Here is a 23,204-nt window from a genome sequence, read left to right on the forward strand (position 1 = left end):
AAAGGACCCAGTAGTAAAATCCTTAGTCTTAAATGTCTATATTCAAATGCCCAAAGTTTAGGCATCAAGAAAGAAGTAGATGTTATCATAAAGGAGGAAAACCTATTACTGGAATATAGCTGTAAATACTTTATTCAAAAGAAAGAGGATGGTTAAAAGGTGAGAGAGGGGTAGCACCATAAATTAAAAAAGAATCTGAGGAAATCCACAAAGAGAGGAAAAGGCAAACATGGTGGATGGCTTTTGGGTGAAGGTCAAAGGATAGAGAAACAGAAGTGATTTTGTTATTTAATTTAATTTAAATAATTTATTGTAATGTAATTTAACCTCAAAAGAGACAGAAAATGGATTTATTTATTTTAAAAACCCTTACCTTCTTTCTTGGAATCAATACTGTGTATTGGCTCAAAGGCAGAAGAGTGGTAAGGGCTAGGCAATAGGGGTTAAGTGATTTGCCCAGGGTCACACAGCTAGGAAGTGTCTGAGGCCAGATTGGAACCCAGGATCTCCCATCTCTAGGCCTGGCTCTCAATCCACTGAACTACCCAGCTGCCCCCAGAAAATGGATTTACCATCAGTTGTTCTGAACATCATGCCTCCCCCAGGATAAGTCCTTCACCTGAAATTTCATCATCTTGGAGCTTAGCCAGGTTCAACACTATTTCCAACACTTCCTCAGCACCTTCAGCACCTGTGTCCTCTGGGGGCTGGAAAGCTGAGCAATAAACTCTCAAGGCTTCCTTTTATTTAAGGCTCAGATTTTTCCAACTAATTTCATATACCATGAGCTGCCCTGCTCAATTTTAACTCCACTAATATTATACTAGATACTAGATAGCATCTGGCAGCCCTTATCCATTCTCTTTTTAGATTTTGTGTATTTTATTTCCCTATTACATTGTAGCTCCTTGAGGACAGGTACTGTCTTCCTTTTTCTTATTTATATGCCCAAGGCTTAGCAGTGGTTGGCACATTGTAGGAGCTTAATAAATGTTTATGGATTATTAATTATTGAGATGAGGAATTTGGGAAACATAAACCAGGCACAGAAGCATGATAGTAGTGTTTGGGATTTTGATTATCTAGATATCTGCTGGAGCTCAAAATCAGAGCATCTAACGACTTCTTGACTTGTCTCTAATGATAGATCCCTACTTCAAAAGGTGGAATAACCAATTAAAATAAATTCTATTCTGGATTTGATTCTTACTAACAGAAAAGAAATGGTTGCTAAAGTAGAAATAAATGATGGGAATTTTATAAAGATATGAATCCTCCCTCCTAGATTTTGGAATAGAGAAGAAATTCTAAGGGCACCATATGGAAAAAGCTAAATCTAAGGCGGTCCAAAATTTGCCCCTCCTTTAAGCTGGGGGACACTCACGTACAACATAAATGAACCAAGATTCACTAACTACAGTCCTTCTGGGGAGATGAGTATTCGATTATCTTCCCTGCCACCACAACCGAAGGTTCTCTGGGCTTTATCATATGATCTGCTGCTACCCTCTCTAGATTCTCAGACACTTGGACCTGACATGCTGAAGGATCCTAAGATCAGCTGCCCTGCAGCTGAACTATTTTATGTGTGTTCTTTCCCCCAATTAGACGGTGATCTCTTCAAGCCCTGAAACTCCCTTCTCTTCTGTATACCTTTTTCTTTTCATATCCTCAGCATTTAGCACAATGATTGCACATCGTAAGTGCAAACTAGCCCCTTTTTTTTTCATTCATTCCAGCAAGACTTCAGGAAAGAGAAGGATTTACGAAGGATAGGTAAGGTTTTTCATCAACTAAGATGCTACCCGGGAAGTCAGCCCAGAAAAGATGGCAAATGCTCAAGAATAAAATCCTAAAGACAGAAAGAAAAACAATTTCAGGGAAGTGGGAAAATGGGATTTGTCTGGAGACTGAACTGAATATGCAGGGAAATCATTAGTCAGTGCTAATTTAAAAAAATAAATATATAGAAGATGGAAGGAGAGCCAGGTAACAAACACTGAATGAATGTCAGAAGTACCAAGGTTTAGAAGGAACAGAGGAAGGGAAGCTAGGGACAACAAAAAGGGTGAAATTTTTTGTGTCAGTGTGGCTTTTTTTTTTTGGTTAGACTATTTTATTTTTTTCATTTAAGCTGGATCCTGGAATTTTAAACCTCAAAAACCAGTCAAATTAGTTGTCCTGCCAGTTAGAAATCTACTGGTGATAAAAGATACAATATGGGCAGCATCTGGTATACAAGTTCTTTTTTTTTTTTTTAACCCTTACCTTTAGTCTTAGAATCAAGTATTGATTGCAAGGCAGGGCAAGGCAATTAGGGTTACATTACTTGCCCAGGGTCACACAGCCACTGTATAGGAAAGGAAGAACTTGAACCCAGGCTAGATCTCTATCTACTATACCATGCTGCCTCTTTCATTATAACAATCCTTTAAAGTGGTAGTACAAGTATTTTTTTCCTCTCTATTTTCCAGACAGGTCAAGTAACTAACTTACTGAAGGCCATGTTGGCAGTAAGGAGCTAGAGCTCAAAGCTAGGTTTTCTGGTACCCTTTCCAGTATTCTCTCCAATAAGTATGAAACTGTGTATAATTTTCTCTAAAATTTTCTTTTTTAATTAAAAATAGCATATCATTTTAAAAGCCCCTTATACTTCAGAATCCAATCATCACTAAAACATGGCAAATATAATTTACATTTATAATCTGCCTGCATCTCAAAGATACAGGTGCATTCATCCATTCATTCTCTGAATAATTTACTGAAAACCTACCACATGCAAAGCATTAGCTCTAGCTAAAGCATTAGGGAGCCTACACCAATCATAATTTGTTTCCCATGTGACTAATGTATGGAAGATGCTATTGTCCCACTATCAGAGGATTCAGGAATGAAATCCTTGAATATTCTCCTCCCCAAGGAGTATAGACAGCCCAAATCATTTCAACACTAGAAGATGAAATTCTACACTAAGTATGCCAGTGCAGTGTCTGGCTTTGATATACTTATTGGTCAGATAGTGACATTTATGGCAAGTTGTAAGCAAAAGCCTGAAATCAGAGAATTTAGAGCTAGAAGGGATATTAAGGATTATCTGGTCAAAATTATTTATTTTTAGGATGAGGATGCTAGATGCCTATTGCTCAGTTTTCTTTTTCCTTCTAAATTTAAACTCTTACCTTTGTCTTAGAAACAATACTATATATTAATTCCAAGGCAGAAGGGTGGCAAGGACTGGGCAATGGGGGTTAAATGACTCACCTAGGGTCCCACAGGTAGGAAGTGTCTGAGACCAGATTTGAACCCAAGACCTCCCCTCTCCTGGCCTGGCTCTCAATCCACTAAGCCACTTAGTGTCCCTCCATATCATTGTTTAAAAAAAAATTTTTTTTTTAAATCCTTACCTTCTGTCTTAGACTCAATCTTGGATATTGGTTCCAAGGAAGAAAAGTGATAAAAGCTAGGCAATGGGAATTCTGTGACTTGCCCAGGGACACATAGCTAGGAAGTGTCAGAGGCCAAATTTGAACTCAGGATCTTCTGTCTCTAGGTCTGGCTAAGCCACTTAGTTATCCCCACCATCACTCGTTCTAAATCATGCCTAGAAAAAAAAAAACTTTAGAAATTCCAAATATTAAGGACATATGACTAGGGGAAAGAGAGCAAGAACTAATTAAACTTTCCTCACAACCAGAAAACACTACAAAGTGTGCAGAAAGGCTAATTAATCTATATAGCTCACTCTTGTGGATTCTTCCTTCCAAGATGATTTGGGGGGGCACTATCCTTCCTGTCACCAGCATCTGTTATGGGATGCTTAAGGCATGCAAACACTTTAATGTGAGGCAAACCAAATCAAGAAGGGAAGCTTGCAAATATGTATTTGTATAAGAACTGCCTTCAAAGAGAAAGGAATTTGGGATTACCTGCTCTTTAGGGTTACTGGCTCCTCTGGATCTCACTGCTCCCCTTCCATTAGCCTGGCCAACTGAATTGCTTATATTCATCTGCAAAGCTGAAATAAAAAGTCCTCAGATAAGAAAGACTGGCATCAAGTTTTCAAATTTGTGCTAAACCAATAATGCAGAAGGGGTGGAACTGCAGAGAAGAGGGAATGGGGCCAGCATGACATGGATGGAGAGAGGAACAATAGGGAGCTTCTTCCTGACTACAGAAGACTGGATTTGGAGTTTGAGGACGAGGCTCAAATGCCAGCTTTGTCACTTTCTAGCTATGTAATTTTTTTTTTCCTTAAGGGTCTTGGTGTCCTCATCTATAAAATGAGGGGGTTATTTATCAGATTGACCTCTCAGGCCCTGGATCCTATGACTCTGGGCCCAGAGGGCCACCTTCACTCTATCCATAGTACAAACAATAGGGGATTGACCAGGCATTGCCCTGGGTGGATGGCTAGTCTGCACCAGAGGTAGAGAGGTGAGCACTAACAGCAACAGTTCCCTTATAGTTTTCTTTTAATCTTTACCAACTGTCTTGGAATCAATATGCATATTGGATCCAAGGCAGAAGAGTGATAAGGGCTGGGCATTGGGAGTTAAGTGACTTGCCCATCACACAGCTAGGAAGCACCTCCCAATACATACACAAACCTGTTTCTAGGCCTGGCATCAATCTACTGTGCTACCCAGCTGCCCCCTCTCTTATATAGTTCTGACAACATTGCAACCCTAAAGTGAGGTCAGGGCCAACACATTTAACTGAAATTAGGAGCATCATTCCTAATTCTTTCTGAAGGGGTAGTGTTATTCACTAGCTGATGAAATGGGCCCTGCTTCCTAACTTCTGAAGCCTGGATTAATTCAATTTATCAAGAATCTCTCAAAGCACATAAAGATAAGCCCTTGGGATCTATCAGGAGCTCTGGGACCTTAGGGATGTTGGGTAGTTTCTAGACTCTTACTGAAACAGATTCCTGGGGCCTCTCCTTGAATGAACACTTTCCCCCAAAAATTAGATTACAAAAAAAACAAAAAAGGAAGAAGCCAGAAGTGAGCCCTGTTCTCTAATTTAGAACAGTGGGTGTTGGTTTCAAAAGGCCCAACCCAAACATGCCTTATTTTCTCAAGACACATTAGCTTCATTCATCTTCCTTTAGCTGATCATTGGGGCAGAAAGGCAGTGGTTCTTGGGGGGAAGAGGATGGTAAATAGAAGAGTCTTAATTTGTAACTAGCTCCTCATTTAACTTTTAATTTTGTAACTTTCCAGGGTGTGTACTGTTCTGTGGTCTAGGATTGTTTAGGTTATTATTTGCCATCCAATCCCAAAAGTCACATGGATACAAATGTTGTGCTCTTTTTATATTCAGTTGTTGTATGCCAACATTCTTCTAAATCTGAGGCCTCAGGATTTTAACCTGAAATCACATTATTACACAATCACAGGTCTCCTCATGTCTGAGCTCAGCACCTCCCCTCCCCTGCCTCCAAGGTGTGAAATCAAGGTGTCTTATTACAGCAGCTTATCCAGTCTCCTAATTGATTTTCATAATCATAACTGAAAACAAGAAAAGTAATTTTGTTTAGTTGAATCCCAACTGTTTTTATTCTTAGTTCAATATTCCTGACACCAGGGGGTTGCTCTCATTATTCTGACTAGTTAGTATATCAAACCATTACTTCTGACCCCTCTGAAAGTTTACCTGAGTCACTTCACAAAATGAGGGGCTGCAGGGAAGTATATATATATATATATATATGCATTTATTTTAAAAGGAGCACTCCCTCCCCAATCAAAGGGGGAAAAAAGTTTGCTGGTTGGTATAGTAGCTTTTCAGCTAGGGAATATTTCATCAGAATTTCTCTATACTGTATCCACTTACCCAGAGTCTGGCCATATGTCTGTGGTTAGTATTCCTGTCATCTATAAAATTACAAAATACTAATTACCACAACTTGCAGTTATTAACATTTTATTGGGCACCAGTGGGTTCAACTGCACGAAAGCCCAGTGCCTTCTGAGCTCTGAATGCAATTTCTTCCTTTACTAGTCACAAAAAGCAAAGGGGCCTTTTTAAGACAATGAAAAAAAATAGTAGAATCTCGCACCAGAGACATCAAATTCCTGACCTGTGCATGACATCTTAAGAAAGACCAAAGGAGAACAAATGGTGAGATCTACCTAGATAGAGAAGAGAAAGGGAAATAAAAAAATGATACAGGGGTCGAGGAAAGAGGACAGAGGTCTGGGACTGGGTGCTTCCTGATGCAAAAACAGAGAGATGTTTCATAACACAGATGAGTAGATCAGTCTTCTGGATGATGAAGAGATCAGGAATGGTTGAACTGTTGAAGCTTGAGGTGGACACAAGGACTTCTCTCCTTCCCTTCCCTTCAGTCATAGCTGCTGAGTAAGAGTAGATCAGAAGAACAGTTACAGTAGAAAAGAATGAGATGAAACCACTGGTAATTTTTGACCAGGGTATAAAAATGGCTAGTGAATAATGTCATGGTACCATGTAAAGATTTGAATTTTATGGGTTGAATGGATTGAATTTAGGGCTTTCACAAAAAGAACCTGATAATTAAGCTGCATCAAAGCATGCCCTAACTGACATGGTGGTAGAAGGCTACATAACCTATAAAGGAATCTACTGTATAAAATACCTTTGGGGGAGGACTCAATTTCTTTACACTGAAGGATTTAAAGAGAAACAAATGGGATATCCTCAAGTTGGAATCACATAGGTCCCCTGGAGTCATCAGCAATTGGGGCAAGAAATCAATGATAAGATTCCTTTGGAGTAAACTGAGTTTGTATGACACAACTTCATGCTGATATTTCTTCTTCTAAATATGAATTATGTTCATGTCAGCCATTACATGATAATATTTATGAATGAGAAAGTATTAGAATGAATAAGGCCAGGCAATATAAATTAACTATATGCCAATGTTTATATGTAAATCATTAGAATCTAAGTTCCTTGATGATAAAGATTATTTCAATTTCTTTTTAGCTTGTGTCTTGAACACAGTAGGCACTCAATAAATGCTTATTAAATCAGATGTAGAATGGTGTGAAATAAAGGTATCAAACACTCTAAAACTGGCTAGAATCAGATATAACTGGGAAATATTCAACAAAATAAATAAAAACATAATAAAACATTTAACATTACATTTCAAAACTAAGTAGCCCTTGAGTATAGATTAGTGGCCCCTGTTTCTATTTAAGTTCAACACTGCTGGTTTATGAGCATGTGATTTCTGTGGTTTGGGTTACAAGAGAACAACTCATCCATCTGCTGGAGCTTGCCTTAAAAAAATGGAAAGCTTCACTCAGTCACACCCAATAGTGATAGCAGTGGTGAATGGAAGAGAATTCCTAGATCCTTGGGAAGCTGATTCCCCAGCAGCAGTGGACTTGAAGCAAGCTGGAGTAGAAGTTCAGAAACCAAGTCCACCATGAGAGGGGTGGTTTTTGTTTTTGTTTTTTTCCCCTTCATAGTGTGGGGGATGTCCACCCAAATGCTAAATCTTGAACCTACAACTTTTCACTGAATGAGGTTTGCAAACTGTTTTCCAAGTCTACTTTCCCCCTCAAATGGCAATTTTTGAAAACACTTTCTAGTTTCCCACCTTATTTGAGGCTCAGTTAGCTAAGTGGGTCAATGAGGCCAAGTACTGATTACTAATGGGTTGGTATTGCTTGGTATTCAGAAAATCCAGGCTCCTTTGTCCATTATAACCTTGGTCTACAAAATGTATCATTGGACCAGCTCATGTGTATAGCTCAGTCATTGCTTAAAAATACATTTTCACAGAGGTTGTTATCACATAAGATAATCAGACCTCCAAATGGTTCCTAATTTGTAACCATTTTCAAGTGTTTACCCATCAACTCAAGGAGAAGGGAAGGAAGGGATTCTCCCTTTAGGAACAGCCAGGAAAGAAAGACACAGGTGCAACTGATATGGCTACTTCTTTTACTTTGAACATTAGCATTAGGTTGGTTACCGTACACATCCAAAGGCCCAGCATCTCGGAAATATCGTGAATCGGCACACCTTGTACCAGAGTCTCACAAGAATAAAATATACAATGCTACATTGAGTGGTTAAAAATACACAAAAAGTAGTTTTAACAATCTATAATTTTTATGTTTAAAATCATGATTGAGTTGAAATAAAAGTGCATTCTCAATTGCTAAAAAAAATAATAATTATGGTATGGTCAACACAAGGGGAAAAGAATACAATAACGGGTCTGACAGGATACAGGAAAAAAGTGCCCCAGGGAAACTAGACAGCTTGTGCTAGTTTGGAAATGCTAAAGGAGAGCTCTGTTCTACTTCACTGCAATTCCTGGGGGTGGGGGTAGGGGGGCAAAGTGCCTCTCCTGGGGATCTTTCCAGACCAGAAATCCTGTCCTATTTGTCACCTCCCCAACTCAAAGACTCCTTTGAACTTGCTGCAGCATGAGGGATACCTGCCCTACATCAAGTCTGATTTGACCTTCAATTGCATCTCCACAGAGAGGTAGGAGAGGGATGCTGCCCTGTTCTGGACTTGCCACAAGCATCCAAGCTACAAAGTCTTAATCCTTATGACTGAGAAGGCAGAACAGGGACCAAGCAGCTTCTATTTTGCCAAACTCCTTTGGACAAGTTTTTAACATTCAACAACAAGCTTTGTAAACCTAATGCTCAACGATTCCTGGCAAGCAAACTGGATTTTTTTCCTTAAGAAATAAAGAAAAGTGCAAGTGATTTCTATAACTGTCAGGAGAAAAAACAAACAAACAGAAAACAGAGGACAAACATGTTATACCTAAACATCTGCTACTAAACTGATCACAGCTTTAGTGCTCTTCTCTCAAATGCTGGGATTACAAGTAGATACTATCAATGCTCTGTGCTTGGTGAGTTTTCTGAGAGTCTGATTAGGCTGGGTTAAAAGGGACCAGAGTAAGATCTAGTCTTTTAGGTACAAATGCCACTTGTTCCATTGACTAATATTCACCTGGTTATTTCTCCTGGGTTGACTGTATACATGCAGGAGGAAATGCTGCCTTTTAGCCTAAATAAGCCTCCTTGGTCATAGTGTGGATAAGTTACTACTTTAGATTGTCTGTCCCTAGCCTAACAGAGCATGGTACCAGGTTAAATTCCAAGCTGAAGGAGTACCTGCTATAGATGCCATCCCAGGGCCGTGGCCTGTGGTCTGACATAGGAAATAATAACCCTGGTGTAACAGTTATCCATTTGGAGCTGAGATAGGGAGGTATAACTACTTATCCTAAACTATGGGGCCAAAATTGCTTTGAATCTCCTTCCTACTAAATTCAAAATGATAAGAATATTCCCACCTCCACCCCACTCCTGAGAATTAATGATTTCATGGTCTATCATATTCTCTCCAACTACTGTAAATAAGGGGTGGTGTGGAGAGAAGAGTTTAAGGAAAGAGGGGCACGAAAGAGAAAATGAGATTGCCTTCCTGCTTTGGCATTCCGAATACAAGGACTCTGGAGAAAAAACTTCTACCTTACATGGAAAAAGACTGGCTCTCATCATTGGGCATTATTATTTAAACAGGCTAGTCAGGATACCCTGCCCAATTCATGCTCCCAAAACATCCCTGACTTATGGTGTCAAAGTATTCCCTACCAGTCTGCCTAAATCAAGGGAATTGGGGCAGAGATTGTAGTTACAAGAGAAAATTAAGATGAGGGAAAGTGGGGAGCAAGAAAAGAAAGTTTCAGAACCAAAAGTTATAGGTAAAAACTGAAATAAGCAGGGAGGAGGAGAAGTAAAGAAAGTTACATAATATATGAGCTGTCTGTTCCACAACAGAAACTTTTAAAAGTTCCTGCTGCTCCCCTGTGGGCAAGCAGAGTACTGTTGAATAGTGACAGAGTGATCAGTAATTGTATAGCCCAAGCAAAAAGATGAATAAAATGCACATGCACATTAAATGCAGAAGATTGAAAGGCATTGATCAGATCAGAGGCTGCCTATGTAGTAATTCAAAGGTACAACCTTAGCAGAAAACCCTGAAATCATACTACATCATTTAAACTCATAGTCTAAATCAAGAATGATTCAAATGATAAAGCAGAAAATATGAGAATTTCTAGGGAAGTTAGGTTCTAGGTAGAAATCATTTCCTACTAGTTTTCAAATGTAAACAGGTTGGTTTCTTAAGTCCTATGCAAAATGTGATTTGGGACCTCAATGCTGCTTTTTAAGCTTCTCCCTTGAAACATCCCCCCATTAAAGATAGATAACCAGATAAGAGATGTACTTTCAGGAACACTTCTCTTCCTCAACACATTCAGTCTGTCAAGTCTGTCTCTAGCTGATGAGAAAGATAAGCATTGAGTAGCTTGATGCCCTTACAAAGTTAAGCAAAATCCAACCACTTCTTTTTGCCACTTCCTCTCTTATTCTACCTTCAGGAAAGTAATATATCATATATCCCTATTCCCACTAGAGATGGTCTTCACAAGTATAAAGTAACCTTGGATCAGGCAGGCTGTGAGACAGCCTCTCCAAAGAACAAGGGCCCCCTCTGCTGACTGTTGCAAAACTTTTCTTCTCATCGAAAGAACAAACCATCAAGTTTTCTTGACAGACTTGATTTAGTTCATCCAAAAGTTCATCACTTTTCTCTGCCTGCACAGAATTAAAAGAATAGCTAAAAATGCAGCCAACAAACACCTCAAGTGTTAATATTAAGAAAACAAATTGAGTGAAAATGAAGCATATAAGAAAAAAGTTTCTGATGTAATGAATATATCTTTATGCTTGTTAATTTAGATGAAGAAAATTACTTGGTTTATAAACTAAATCTCCTCTTCCAAAAAGGCCAGCTAAACCTTCAACTACCTATGAATCTTCTCCTTGGCCAACCAGTAACAAGGGTAACAGGAAGGAGGGAAGGATATCAGACAAAAAGAATCAGGAAGCCAAAATTGTTATATTCTCTGGTCTCCTGCCTCAACACATCCTTTCTTTTCCTCTTATGAGTTTAATCAGACTTGAAAAGTCCAAGAACTACTCACAATGAATTTAGGGAAAGCAGCAATCTTAAAAAGAGAACACAAAGGTTTTGATGACAGCAAAAATATTCAGATTAATGGTTTGCATTTCTTTAAAACAACAACAACAAAAACAATCTAGTTTCCTCATTTCTTTAAAGATTTTGTTTTCAGTTTGGGGCAAGAATAAAGGAAGAAAGGTCTATGCTCAGCACAAGCCCCTTCTGTGGCAGCAAAGCACAATGCTGAAATGCTTTACCAATCAGACCCTGATGTCACATTCAAGATCATAAAGTAACCCTTATTTTTGTTTAATGTCCTTCACACTGAGGATTATACTATATACAGTATACACAATTAAACTGTAAAGATCAATCATAGGGAAAACTAGAAAAAGATATAGCTACACAATGTGTTAAGAAGTTGGATGAGAAAGAGAAGACTGTAAGAGAGGCAGAGAAATAGTTGGGGGGGGGGGGAATAAAGTAAGAATTTTAAAAGGAATTGAAATTATCTTGGGACTAGTATTCCAAAGAGAAAAAAAACAAGTGATCATGGAATGAGGAAGAAAAGTAAGCAGTCAAGTTAAAAAGAGTTCTGAAAAAATGAAGAAATTATTTTGAATTAGATTTGAGTTAGAGAAAATGTCAAAGACAAATCTGCAAACTGATTCTTGAAAGGAGAGTGAGAGCAAGTGAGAAAAGATATATAGCAACAGCAGCATTGAAGCCCATCCCCTTAAATGAAAGGGGAAGAATTTAGGAAGACCAAGATAAGCAAAAACGGTACATGAAATATACAATGAATTTAATTTTCCTGGCTAAGGAAGCAGATGTTAGGAGTCAGGACACAATAACTTCTGTTATTGGGGAAACATGAGGTGAATGTCTAGGGTAAAACTAATATAACCTGCTGCTATATGGTAAAAACTAGAAAATCAGGGGAAAGGACTCAGATGTTTGAAATTTCTGTTTGAGGCTTTATTTAGTTTTTGAAGAGCTAAACCAAATGGACTAAAGACAAAATCCAACACTCATGGAAAATAAAGCAGAGGTAGGATCTAAACCAGGGAGAAAATTTTCCAGGAATGCTGGTTTCTTCAAGGCACTCAAGAATGAGAGAGGGCTTAAGCTGCAATGATGGAAGAAAGAGAAGATTGGTTTGCATTTACTTCTGTAAAATTAAGGAAACAAAACAATTTAAAAGGTTATTTGATGACACCAATTATTAATCAATATAGCAACAAAGTAGAATTTCACTCCACAAATAATTCCATAATAAAGTAAGAAACTTAAAGAATAGGAAAGGTGGGGGAAAGCTAGTTTTCCATCAATAAAAAATACAGATGGGTAGAATGGTTTGACTTCAATGGGGAATTTGATTCACATGGTGAATTCACCTGTCCTCCAAATTTAAACCAAAGGAGCTAAAGTTCCATGCTGGTCCAAACTTGTAAAGCCTTTTCCCCCTCTATGACAAAAGGATCCAATTGCAAGGTCTATAAAAAGTCAGGATTATAGAGTACAAAAGTAAGGAACTATGAAAATGGACATATTGGTGGTAACTTTTATGGCTTCCATAATAAGGGGAGAGAGGACCTCTGGTTTGCTTTATCGAGGTAGTAATCCAGGGTTGGAAGGTCATCATTAATTATTGTAAATGCTACAGATGACAGAAGCAGACTAGCTTAGAAGCTATTATTGCATAATTATGTTATTATATATAATAACCTATGACCTTTCCATTACTGAAAAAATGCTTTTATTTTTTAATGAGATTTCTAATCTTGGTTCAGCAAAGGAAGGAGTTTTTCAAAGGAGAATTAAATGTCAATGTCAATTTGTTCAGTTGTAAAATATACAGAATTCCAAGTGAGATGATCTTAAATGCAATTGGCAGAATTCTTAAAAGCAATTTATCCCCCTTGGTCAAACATTCTCATGATTGAGCATCAAAATGCTTATTTTGTGGGTACACAAATCTAACTTACTTTACATAGTATAATACCTTATTTATAGTAGATAAAGCAGAGTTATCTCTAATTTTAATAAGGGTAGTCTGATGTTACACAACATCTATTATTCTTTATCTTTCAAATTGACATGAGTTTGCAAGATGTAATAAATATACTTCTTTGATGAGTTTCATGACAATTGTATTATCTGAAAATCAGAAACTGCCAATGAGATTAAAAGGAATGAAACACAAACATCCAACCAACAAATACGAAAACTTTTTAAAAAATCAGGTAAGTGGAAGGGGAGAAGGGATTAGGAAATTAAATATTTGCAAGCATCTCTTTTACAGAGGATATCATCTTCAGTATACCAGGCACACAGTAAGTGAACAAACAACCAAATTAAAGGGAGAGTCTTGGAAAGGTACTTCCAATGCATGAAGTACAAGTATAGTACTTTTATGCCTAGCCATTTATTTAGAATACTTAATGCAAAATGGGAGGCTTCAAACAAACTACATGCTACTAATTCTCTAAAAGTTTCTTTTGATACTATAATAAAGTTTTATGTGGAAGTCTTTCCTCATTAAAAGTATGCAAGAATGAAGTCACAAATCTATATGTGGCAGTGAAGCTATGTGCCATAAGACTTAGGTCATGTTTACCTCTTCTCCATTGTTCAAACCAAAAAACATCACTCAATATGAGCTAACCTGATTCAACTAGGTAAAGCAGCAATTTTACATTATGGGCTAAGATTTCTTATTTGAGTTTTTATGTCATGGAAAAAACTAAAGAAAATGTATACTACCTTAACTCAAAAATGTCTCTGTATCTTCAAATAAGTCATATTTTAAGCAATAGGATAGCAACTGTCAAAGACAGAGTACATAATGACAGACAGCCTTGTTTATTATCACTGTAATGCTTAAATACACTTCATAATGTGGCCTTCAAGGTCCTTTAGACTTATGTAAAGACATATATAGCAAAGACTAGAAACCAAACTCCTCCAAATTCTTCATTCATAAATCAGTGAATATCTAGTTAATCATTCTGAACAGTTTGCAGGATATGGGACTTTTGGTAGGTAGGGCAGAGGGGAAAGGGAAGCCCACATATCTCTAGGGAAGCCAAGTAAGGACTATAAATCAAATCTTCAAATTTGAGTTCCTGAGTTTTTAGATTAACCTGACACAGGTCTTTGTTTAAGGCTTAATCCTGTAGTTTTCATATTCAGAAGCACTCATTATTATTTTGTAATGTGTCTCATGATTCATTTTAAATGTGAAAATTATAAAGACACATTAGATTCTCTAGAGTACTTTCCCTTAAAATCACAGATGCCAGTCAAGTAAAGTCAAAACCCAGAAAAAAAAAATTAGACAAGAATTGGGATGTTTTAAGGTTGCTCCAAAATGACTTTTACTAAAGTTTTTTTTTTTTTGTGACAATCTTGGCAGACTTTCTTGATAGCCTATTTGAGTTCTTTTAGGATGGTAGTTAATACTGGATTTCCCATGTTGGGGGTAATCTTTATTAGGAGGTTAGATATTCGCTCAATTTCCAAATCACAGGTAGGACCACCTGAAATTCCCAGTGCATCATTATAGTATTCCTTGGAAAAGGACAATAAAATGTTCTTGAATTATAATTCAGAATGGCTGCCCAATACTGTAAAGTTGTTTAAAACAAAGATATAATTTAACTGAGATATATTTTTAAAATAATAAAGCATTTTAAACAAGTCTGACCATAAAATAGTGGCATGTCTACATAAAAATGTAGACAAGTATGGCATGGAATGCAAGGATTTTATGGGAGAGCAGCCACCAAGGATAACTCATACAAAGACCTAGCTTTCCTTACTGGCTTATGCATCTGGGAGCTTTCAAAATGTATCCAAATATCAAGAGAAATAACTCTTTAAAAAACTGTCCCAACTTTTTAAGGCTTTCACACAAAATAGGAAGCTATATTAGTCAGAGCTGCCTTTTCTCCCCAATTCCAAAAGCTTCTTATGCTAATCACAACAAAGGTAACAAATCAGAAGAAACTTGGAATAGAAAAGTATGATGTTTAAAACAGGAATTTTAACCCTCAGTTTTAAGTAATAACACAAAGTCCATGAGCCAGAAGAGAACCTCTAACACAATTGCACTTTTTTTTTTAATAGACCTTCAAAGGTTAGGTATTGGTAGAAGCAGTGATTTGAAAATATAGGGGAGGGAAGAGAAACACTGGGGAATTTAAGAGAATTTAAGAGAAAAGCACAAAACTAAAAAAAGACAATGACAATCTAATCTCAATTCTCTGAAGTGGGGGCAATGCCAATTCTTAAGCTTACTGTAAGAGTCAGGTCTACTTAAATAAAATGGAAGGGGGGAAAAAATAGGAGAGCCATATAGCAATTGAATATAACCAATGTGCAAGGCCTTCTGTTGAACCATTCCCTATAATAAACTGCTGACTCTTGTTGGAATAACACCAAACTGAAAAAATTACTAGTCTGAAAGGATTAGAGCTGCTGTCATCTCTATTACTTGTTCAAATTGGCCACCTTTAGAAACATTTGCTTAGGACAGTGAAATCTTACGAGTTTTCCCTTGCTATTATTGTACATGTTAGAAAAGCTCCAAGTTGTGGATATTCCAGTGATAAAAGACATCTTCAATCATGACCAGCTTATGTTCTCATCTAAATGCCTCTTCAGCCTCTATCAGCAACATCATGTTTGTGATTCGAGTGTAGTATTTTTCCTTCTCCTAACAACTCCAGAAAAAGAAAGCAACCTCAAAACAAGCAGCACATGATATGAGCCTCAAATTAGTCATATCATAAAAGTTAAACATGAACACTGTTCCTAATGAGAATGAGGAACAGACATGACTGACATGAGACAATCTTCCACTCCCTGCCCTTTTCTAGGTGGTGAGTAACTCTTCTCATTTTCAAAATGTGTGTGCTCTTCTCAGTGTCTTTCTTGGAAAGAGACTCATTTCTTTTCAAAACATTTCATAGAATACTCCACCTAAGCTAAAGGAGCATATTCTGTGAGCCTAAGACACTTGGGTGGGGAGTGGAGATTTAAAAATTACCAAATAATTTATACCAAGTTCTGAAAGCAAAACATAATTTTTGCAGCAATCTGGCCTGGAGACCTTCTCAGATACATTTAGTCTCTGAAGCACCTTTGAGTAGTACGGATGTAAGGATAACTTTTAACTATAGAAGCTATATGCATCTTTAAGAATCACATTTTGATGATTATAAAAATTCTTCTATTTTACAACATAGGTCCAGCTACACTGAAAAAAATTACATTGCTTATTGAAATACATTTCTTTTAGAAACGGGTAACTACTAAAGAGGTCTATACAAAAACTCTAAAATAATTTCTGTAGTAAAATAAAGAGTGCGTTAGGAGAGAGCTACACAAACAAGAAATTTTTGTCTTTCTCTATAATGCTTGATATACTGTGATACATAGCCAGTCCACCTTTGCTGCTGGCATCAAAAGCTGAAAAGAATTTGTTACAATACACAGTGATACAATTAATGCTCTGGATTAATCTCACAGCCTTCCCGATTAGTAAAAGGAAACCAGGCCTGTCTCCTCTTTGAGGAGAAGTCCAGGATATAAAAGCAAGCATACCTCATCAGCTGATATGAAATTATAAAATTCCACAAGTCTCAATATTTGAAATTTATAAAAGTCATCAGTAAAACGCAAGCATATTGGGCTTTAGTTCCATTGGCTCCCCTGGTTTTGATGATGATCCTCCTCCTCTATAAGACAAAGATAGTCTTCTCAATTCATTCACTTGGATCTGCTGGTACACCAAGCCCATGACAAGGCTCTTTTGCTGGAGGCTAAGAGGGAGTGGGAGAGGGCTATAGACAACCTCATCAACTCCCACTCTGCAAACTCTTAAGTAGGTGCATTCCCAAGGGACAACAGATTGAAGAAGATATTTGTTAATGATGTTGTGCTGAACTGTTCTTCTCTGCCAGGTGTCGCAGAAAGTTGTCCTCACTCTGGCCTCTATGATTTAAAGGCTCGCTCTTAAAAAGAGCTGGAGGTGGGGGTAGATGAGGGACTGGAGGGATAGGAAGGTGATGAGGATGATGTGGGTGAATGTGAAGGTGTGAAAAGGAATGGGGGATGGGCCGTGGGGGAAGAGTGCTTACTGGATTCATATTGATTGGTGGGGTAGGGGTTGTGGGTGTGTTCACGATGGAAGGGACGGGGGTGGTTGGGGAAGTTGTAAGTGGGATCTGGACAGCAGGTGGGATGTTCACAGGGCTGGTAACCCTAAAACACTTCTCCTTGTGAGCCTTGAGCATGTTGGAGAAGCGAAACCGCTGGCCACACACATCACATGGATAGGGCTTCTCGCCTGTGTGAGTTCGGCGATGCCTCTTCATGTTTGGGCGGCTGGTGAAACTTTTGCCACAGATTTCACAGATAAAAGGTTTCTCTCCTAAAGTGACAAAGAGACAAAAACCAATGAACACACTAAATTGCAGTTGTGGGCAGTCAGTACAAGAAACATCTACTGATTAAAAAACAACAGTGTTCCACTTTATCAAAGTATGCCAAGCTACATGCTAATAATCATAAACCCCCAAATTTGGGATTAATGACACTAAAGCAGTTAAAATAAAGTAAAACCTGTGTCTAGTACATTAAATAAGTCAACTAAGGTAGTAGTCTTTAACATGCTGCTCTAAAGTTTTCTAGCAAAGCTATTTTAATGTTTTAGTGAGCTTGGCCTCATCCTGTGCCAGTTCTTGAGTATACTTTTAAGTAGTTTCTAGCCGTCGCAACCAAAATATACATGAGGTTTCACAAGCTCTAGTTGAGAATTTCCTATAGAAAGAGGTTTGTCTTCTTCTGTATACTTCACGTAAAACTAGGCACGAGTCTACTCTTGAATTTTGGATTTTAAAAGCAACAGTATACAATACAGATTTCATATAGGCTACTGGATTTTCCAACTCTAACTGAAACCTCTTCCTTTTCTTCTACCTCCATACTCTCACTTCCTCAATGGATCCAGAGTTAGAAGACTGGGGTTATAAATGAATTCTGATTTTGCCATTGGGCTTTAGATGATGATGATGATAATCAATAATAATTTATATATTTAATTAATAATTTAAGGTAGCATAACACATTACTTGTTATCTCATTTGATCACTACTATAATTCTAAGGTGTTATTATTAACCTTATTTTATAAATGAGGAAACTGAGGCAGAGATTAAGTGACTTGTCCAAGGTCACACAATCTAGTCATATTCCATATCCAGTATTCTATCCACTGTGACACTCAGCTGCCTTGTTTCCTTATCTGATTATTTCATTCCTTTTCTCTCTATCTCTTATGTTGGGCTACCTCTGTCCTATGGCTTTAACTGACATATTCCTTCCTTCCAACTATGCTTTGGGAAAGTATTATTCCATTATGGCCATCGTCTTTTCCTTAACTTGGTCTTGATCTATATCTGAGCTCAACTCAACTGAGGCTGCTCAATTTCTTTATGTAGTCCATTAGTCTTTTTTATAGCTACCACCTAGCTCTATGAGACTTCTTATTCAAATTGGATTCCACAGCCACACATGACTTTCACAAAGGTATTCAATCAATATTTATGAAACTAACACAGGATGATACTTATGTTCTCATATCCTTAGGATCTTGGACTGGGCCAATGTGTTAATCTTAAATACTAGATCAACCTCACTTTATCTCTTTCCTGTGGATTCCCAAGCAATAGAGTTAGATTAGAAAAAGATACAGAAATGAACAATTGATCCTCTACAAATCAAGTGTCAGATCTCAACTAATCCCTTGCCAATATTCAGCAAATATATTATTCATTATTGTCTGATTCTTCAAAAAACTTATCACAAGAGTTATTTTATTTGCTCTCCCTTTTTCTCAGTTATCCAATCTAATTTATAATCCTTTATCTCCTTCAACCTATACTCTCAAAAATTCTTGCCCGTTTTCCTGAGATTCACACTGTTCAATGTTCAGGATTACATAATATCATGCTCAACTCAAGCACACTTTCTAGACTCACACTGTTTCATCTTTTTCTCTAATTTTAAAAGAGAAGTCCCTTTTTACAAAGCTAACCCCTGTTGCTCCCATTCTATCCTGGAAAAGAATTTTGTTTTCACATTTATCTATTCCCTTCCCAATATCTTCAATCTTGTCCTCTCCAGGGGTTCCTTTCTGGGCTCTTTAATTCTGCACAAGTGTTCCCTATTTTGGGGGAAAAAACAGAGGAAAACCCCCAATACTTTTTTCCTTTAAAAAATTCCATGGCCCCTATATTATTCTATTTCTTTCTTTCTACCCAAATCTTTAAATGACTGTTTTTTTTTTCCTATGCAAAGATACTAGAGTAGTTTGCCATTTCTTTCTCTAGCTTTTTTTACAGATGAAAAAACTGAGGCAGACAGGATTAAGTGACCTGCTCAGGGTCACATAACTAGTAAGTGTCTGAGGCCAGATTTGGACTTAAGTCTTCTTTCTGACTCCAGGCTCAGTACTATTCTCTCTGCTACCTGGCAGTCCTAAAGAGTCCCTCTTTAATTCCCAGCAATTTGGCTCACGTCCCATCTCTTGAATATGCACTCTTGAAAAGTCACCACTGATCACCTTTTAGAGAAATCCATTTTCTTTTTCTCTGCTCTAACTTTACCTCTCTGCTTACTTTACTCTACTTACTCTACTTACCTTACTTCTCCATTTTTCTATAAACTATCTCTTCCCTTTAGAAACGATACTATCCCAGCTTTTTCTCTCATCTTTTTCACCACCCTTATTTCCTTTGCTAACTCTCTTTTTAGCCTTGAATTCTTGATCCTCTGCTTTCTTCTAATTCTAAGTTTTTTCCTTTCATACAGCTTAAATCATTTTCATGACTTTTACTTCCAATGCTATGCTGATGACTTTGAAATATAAATTTCACTTTAGCTCCATTTTCATATCCTCCGTTCTCTGCTAGACACTATCACTTTGATAGTCTCTCATTTCTAACTCACATATACAAAAATAAAGCTCAACATCTTCCTCTATAACAGATCCCCCTCCAAATGTCCCCATTTGTCAATGACACTATCATTCTTCCAGTCTCTCAGGTTCAATTCTCCAACTACCAGCCATCTTAAAACAATTCTATGTTTTATCTCTTATATACCAGGGTCACACAGCTGGGAAGTGTCTGGGGCCAGATTTGAACCTAGGACCGCCTGTCTCTAGGCCTGGTTCTCAATCCATTGAGCCATCCAGCTGCCCCCAGACAGTCAGTTTTCACAACAAATCTTATTCATTTTTCCTTCAAAACATCTCTTGTATCAATGCCTTTTCATTTCTACCTAGGTCAGTGATGGCAAACCTTTTAGAGACCAAGTGCCCAAACTGTTGCCCTTATGCCATATGTGAGCTCCTGCCTTACCCCAGATAGGGGAGGAAGGAAGCACTCCCACTGGGCTGCTGGAAAGAGGGGCGTGTCATGTGAGAAACATCCTCAGGCAGGAGTAGATATGGAGAAGCAAGCAGCCTCTTCCAGCCTGCTTCAGCATGCGTGCCATAGGTTCCCCAACATAGACCTAGGTCCTCATTATTTCACTTCCTCAATTACCATTAATACCTTCTTCCATAATTACAGCTTTTCCCTCTCCAATTCATCCTAAATATAATGTTCTTTGAAATCCTATTTTCATTAGGTTACTCAGAAGTTCAAAAACCTACAATGGATTTTCATTTGTCATAGGTTCATAAGACGTAAAATCTGGGAAAGACCATAACAGGTTATCTAGTTCAGCAATTTCATTTTATACCCAAATTATTCTGTTTTACACATTCACCATTATTTCTCACCCTTCTTTAATATCTCTCCATCCTGGGTCATTATAATTTCTTCTTCCTTCTCATTCCTTTCCTTTCCCTGGAATGTTCCAACTCTAAATTTTATGATCCTCATTCTTACTATCTTTATAAAGTCTCAGTTCAGATCCCCCTTCCACTATGAAGACTTAACCAATTATTGTTTCTATAACTGATTTCCCCCTTCTCTAACATTCATAATCAAACTGTCATCTCTTTTCTGGTGCCCTCTTCTACACTGCCTGGGTACTATGCTAATTAAGTACATTGTAGGGATTCAATAAGTATTTGTTGACTGATTAAAGTAGGAGAGATTTTAATTTAATAAGACAGAGTGAAGAAATTGGCTGTAGAAGTGACAAAACAATAGGGAATGGACAACTGAGAGATGTTTTTCTGAAGCCAAGATTTTACCTATATCATTCCTTTACCCAATAAACTTCAATAGCTTCCTATTAGGCCTTTTCCATTTGGCCTTAAGAGCCCCTGGCAAATTGGTCCCAACCTTCCTTTCCAGTTTTATTACACAGTACTTCCCATGAGATTTTCTATGGTCCAGTCAAACTGGCTTACTTGGTATTCTTCACAAAACATAGCCCTTGCTCTGGCTATCCCTCACGCCTGTACTCCTCTCTTACTTTTACTTCTTAGAATTCTCAAAACTCAGGTCCTGACCTAGACTTTTCTGATTTCAATTGTTAGTGCCTTACACCTCCAAATTGCCTTGCATTTATTTTGTATATATCTTGTAAATATATATGTGTATGTAGTATCTCTCCTAGTAGACTATAATCTCCATGAGAGCAAGAACTGCTTTATCCTTAGCATCTGGCACACAGCACTTAATAACAGGTGACTAATTGATGTTACAGAGAATATCTATCCCATGAGATCTCGGGGGGAAAAGGCAATTATCTAATTTAAATTATTTATACCAAAGGTGGAAAGGGAAGGGGAAGAGAGAAAAATAAAAGGAAAAGAGGAGGAAGGGAGCAAAAAAGATAAGTAAGTTCTAAAATGAGCACAGGCTAAAAAGTTTGTTATATTCTGCTAATCAAATGGACAGTAAGTCTCAGGTTACTGTCAAATTAACTCCAACTTTTGAAATGCTATTTGGTTAGCTGTTCACAGTTATGCAACCACATTAGATTTTTAAAAATTCGTACTTTCTGTCTTAGTAACATCTCTAAGACAGAAAGGCAAGGGCTAGGCCAGCTGGGTAAGTGACTTGCCCAGGGTCATACAGCTATGCAGTGTCTGAGGCCAGATTTGAACCCAGGTTCTTCTAACTCCAGGCCTGGCACTCTACTCATTGTGCCACCTAGCTGTCCCAACCTCTTTAATTCTTAAACTTCGGACAGGATCTTCTCATAATAATACAAGTTGTCCCCAAAGTCTTCAATAATTAAGTTTTAGTAAATTTAATAAGCCAAATTTTAATAAGCTTAAGTTTACACTAAGACTTTTGGGACACCATAAATATCTATAACAGTGTACCACAAGAGGAAATACATTTCTGAACTTAACAAAAATGGTCAGAGGAATATCAACTTGTTGATCATCATTGTTTAGTTGTTGACCCCAATTGGGGTTTTCTTTGCAAAAATACTGAAATGGTTTGCCACTTCCTTCTCTAGCTCATTTTATAGATGAAGAAATGGAGGCAAAGTGAAGTGACTTGACCAGGGTCACACATCTAGTAAGTGTCTGAAGCTGGATTTGAACTCAGGTTTTCCTGATTCCAGAACGGGCACTCAATTGACTAGCTCCTAGTTGCCCACTTGACTACAAGATGATATTCCTCTAACCATCCCTATTAAGTTCAGATATCAAATGAAATCAAATGAAATGGACTTCCTCAGCATATAATACTTCCAATTTACTGAAGGTCTTAAAGTAGTTGAATGGCTACTATTTAGTTATGCTATGAAGGATCCTTTCAAGTAGAGATCCTGTTAGCCCAGCTCTCATCAGCTCTCACCTCCTCTTCTCCTCCCTCCCCTCTATTCCTCCATGTAGATATTTGTTTACCTAAAGAAAAAATGTTCTTTAAAATTCTTACGTCTCTGGAGCTATTATTCTACTGAATAATCTGGAGTGTGACAACTGTATTTAACTTAGAAAACTAGACATTTGTAAATAAATCATAAACCATTAATTAGTACGGGCTAAAGAAAGCCTCTCCCTAAACAGACAAAGATAAAAACAAAATAATAAGGATTATATAGTAATCTGAGACTTTTGTTTTGAGATCATGCCTATGGATATCAATCTGCTCACAAGATGCTTACTTAGTTCAAGTCAATGCTTTCAAATCTTAGGCTTTCCATGTGCTTTATAAA

General features: G+C 37.5%; 1 protein-coding gene across 5 annotated transcripts in view; it reads right to left on the reverse strand.

Moving 5' to 3' along the window:
• Window positions 1-5,715: 5,715 nt before the first annotated feature.
• ZNF652 (zinc finger protein 652) overlaps window positions 5,716-23,204 on the reverse strand; it is a 110,108-nt gene continuing 92,619 nt past the window's right edge. For 3 of the 5 annotated variants that reach the window (XM_056816882.1, XM_016430539.2, XM_003340294.4), the window contains one exon: window positions 7,928-17,440. In XM_056816882.1, the coding sequence (XP_056672860.1) occupies window positions 16,935-17,440 (506 nt within the window). In that variant the 3' untranslated portion in view covers window positions 7,928-16,934. Of the gene's footprint in view, window positions 6,363-7,927; window positions 17,441-23,204 lie in introns of those variants that run through there. The other 2 variants (XR_462133.3, XR_462134.3) reach the window with 2 other exon arrangements.

This window comes from Monodelphis domestica, chromosome 2 (assembly GCF_027887165.1).
Source record: "Monodelphis domestica isolate mMonDom1 chromosome 2, mMonDom1.pri, whole genome shotgun sequence".
In the NCBI taxonomy this organism is placed as follows: Eukaryota; Metazoa; Chordata; class Mammalia; order Didelphimorphia; family Didelphidae; genus Monodelphis; species Monodelphis domestica.